Raw genomic sequence first — 1,785 nt, 5'->3', positions numbered from 1 at the left:
AAATACTTCAACACTCCTGACAGCTTCACACCTAAAACTTTCTGTATCATTTCTTTCAAAATACCAAGTGATATATCATATGTAATACACGGAAGTCGAGGCAAAATGGATACAGGAAACAGAGCAGGATGGCGTTTACTCTGAACTAAATTTCAAAATCCAACACAGGAAAATGAATGTCCTTCACAAACCTCTTCCTAGGTTTCATTCGAAGACAAATCATTACCAAAGTGAGCTCACTCGCAACAGTGAGAGGAGAAGGAGAAGGGAATGGGGTTAAATGTGACCAAAATCTATTATCTATTCTGCAAAATATCATCATGAAATCTATTACTACACACAATATATGCTTTTGTTATGCACAATATATACTAATCAGAAAGATGAAAAACGTTCCCTTGAGAAGAGAGATCTGAAGCAGGTAAATGAAATACTAAAAAATGAATAGATTAATATATTACTAAGTGAAACATCCTTGTTTTTTAGTACTAAACATTTAGGATGTAGTCAGAGGTCCCTGTGGCTCAGGCAGATTAAGCAAAGCAGTCCACCTGAGGTCAGCAGCACCTTTTGACGGCGGAAACTTCCATACAACCAGCTTCTGCCAATCTTCGCCCAGGTGGTAGAGTATGTTCTGCTTCTGCACGGTGAGCTCCATGCTGAGAGACTTCAGCATTTTTAAGTCAAAGCATTTTCTGGATTTTAATAGCTTCAAGCACTCCTGAGCCTGGTAGTAAAATGAAATCACTGTTAAACATCTCCTCTAGATTCACAAAAACATTAGAACCCACCTGTTGGATGACAGTGGGCAAAAGGGACACAAACATAAGAGAAGTCAGGACAGCACTAGGTGCTCAGACATCAGAGCGTGCATACCTCCTCCAGGTGCCGAGCAGCAGGGATGTACTTCTTCTCTGCCAACGCACTATTATACTCTTCAATAGCAGAGGAAAACTGAAAAGGAAACGTTTCGGTTAGCAGGCATCCAGACGTCTATGTCTGTTTTAACCATCAGCTTGTGAACTGTGAAAACACCGTTCTGTCAGGGAGCGTCAGAACAATTAGAAGAGAGACAACCTCCTCCCCCTCACCACCACCTTAACACAGCGACGCCAGCTGGGCTCCATTACCTCTTGGAGTTGTTTGAGCAGAGTTAGGACTACAGAGTCTCTTTCCAGCTGCTGCTTCAAGTTTGTAAATTCAACAGTTGATATGTGAAGATCCCGACAGACCTAATTTATACAACAAAAGGGTAAGGACTTTCAGGCATTACCACATCAAAGGAATAAAAACATGGATGGCCTATCACTAAGCCTTAGTTCCCCAGTGGAATGTATGTTGAAATTTAAACACAGTTCTGACAGAAATAAAAGCACAGAAGATGACTAGGAGAGGCTGGGCCCTGGTTCAAAGTCTTACCCTATACAAGAATGCCATTCTCAGGTCAATGAGATAGATGCTCAATGGGTAAGGCTCTTTCACCCATTCACCCACCAAGTTCAAGCCAGATGACCTGAGTTTTAGTGGCAAGAATCTGACACACAAAACAAAGAGACAATCTCATCAACACCAACTGTCAAGTCACCTTCTCTTCTTTTTTCTGTTTGAGACAATCCAGACCTGGCTAGCCTGGCACTCACTACACAGACCAGGTTGATCTCAAACTGGAGGAGATGTGCCTGCCTCTGCCTCATCACCTCCCCTTAACACAAGCAGCTGTCTTTTAAGTAGAGCTCGTCACTTGGATTACTAGAGAGACATCCACAGCAGCGAGTGATTGTGATT

General features: G+C 42.3%; 1 protein-coding gene across 1 annotated transcript in view; it reads right to left on the bottom strand.

Annotated features, from left to right (window-relative positions):
- Zw10 (zw10 kinetochore protein) overlaps nt 1–1,785 on the bottom strand; it is a 23,751-nt gene that overhangs the window by 18,016 nt on the left and 3,950 nt on the right. The window contains exons 3-6 of the mRNA XM_021173187.2: nt 1,131–1,232; nt 877–954; nt 568–727; nt 114–145 (exon numbers count right to left, since the gene is read on the bottom strand). Coding sequence (XP_021028846.1) covers nt 114–145; nt 568–727; nt 877–954; nt 1,131–1,232 — 372 coding nt within the window. The remainder of the gene's footprint in view (nt 1–113; nt 146–567; nt 728–876; nt 955–1,130; nt 1,233–1,785) is intronic.

The sequence above is a fragment of the Mus caroli genome, chromosome 9 (assembly GCF_900094665.2).
Source record: "Mus caroli chromosome 9, CAROLI_EIJ_v1.1, whole genome shotgun sequence".
Taxonomy (NCBI): domain Eukaryota; kingdom Metazoa; phylum Chordata; class Mammalia; order Rodentia; family Muridae; genus Mus; species Mus caroli.
This window is presented reverse-complemented; position numbering and strand designations above follow the sequence as displayed.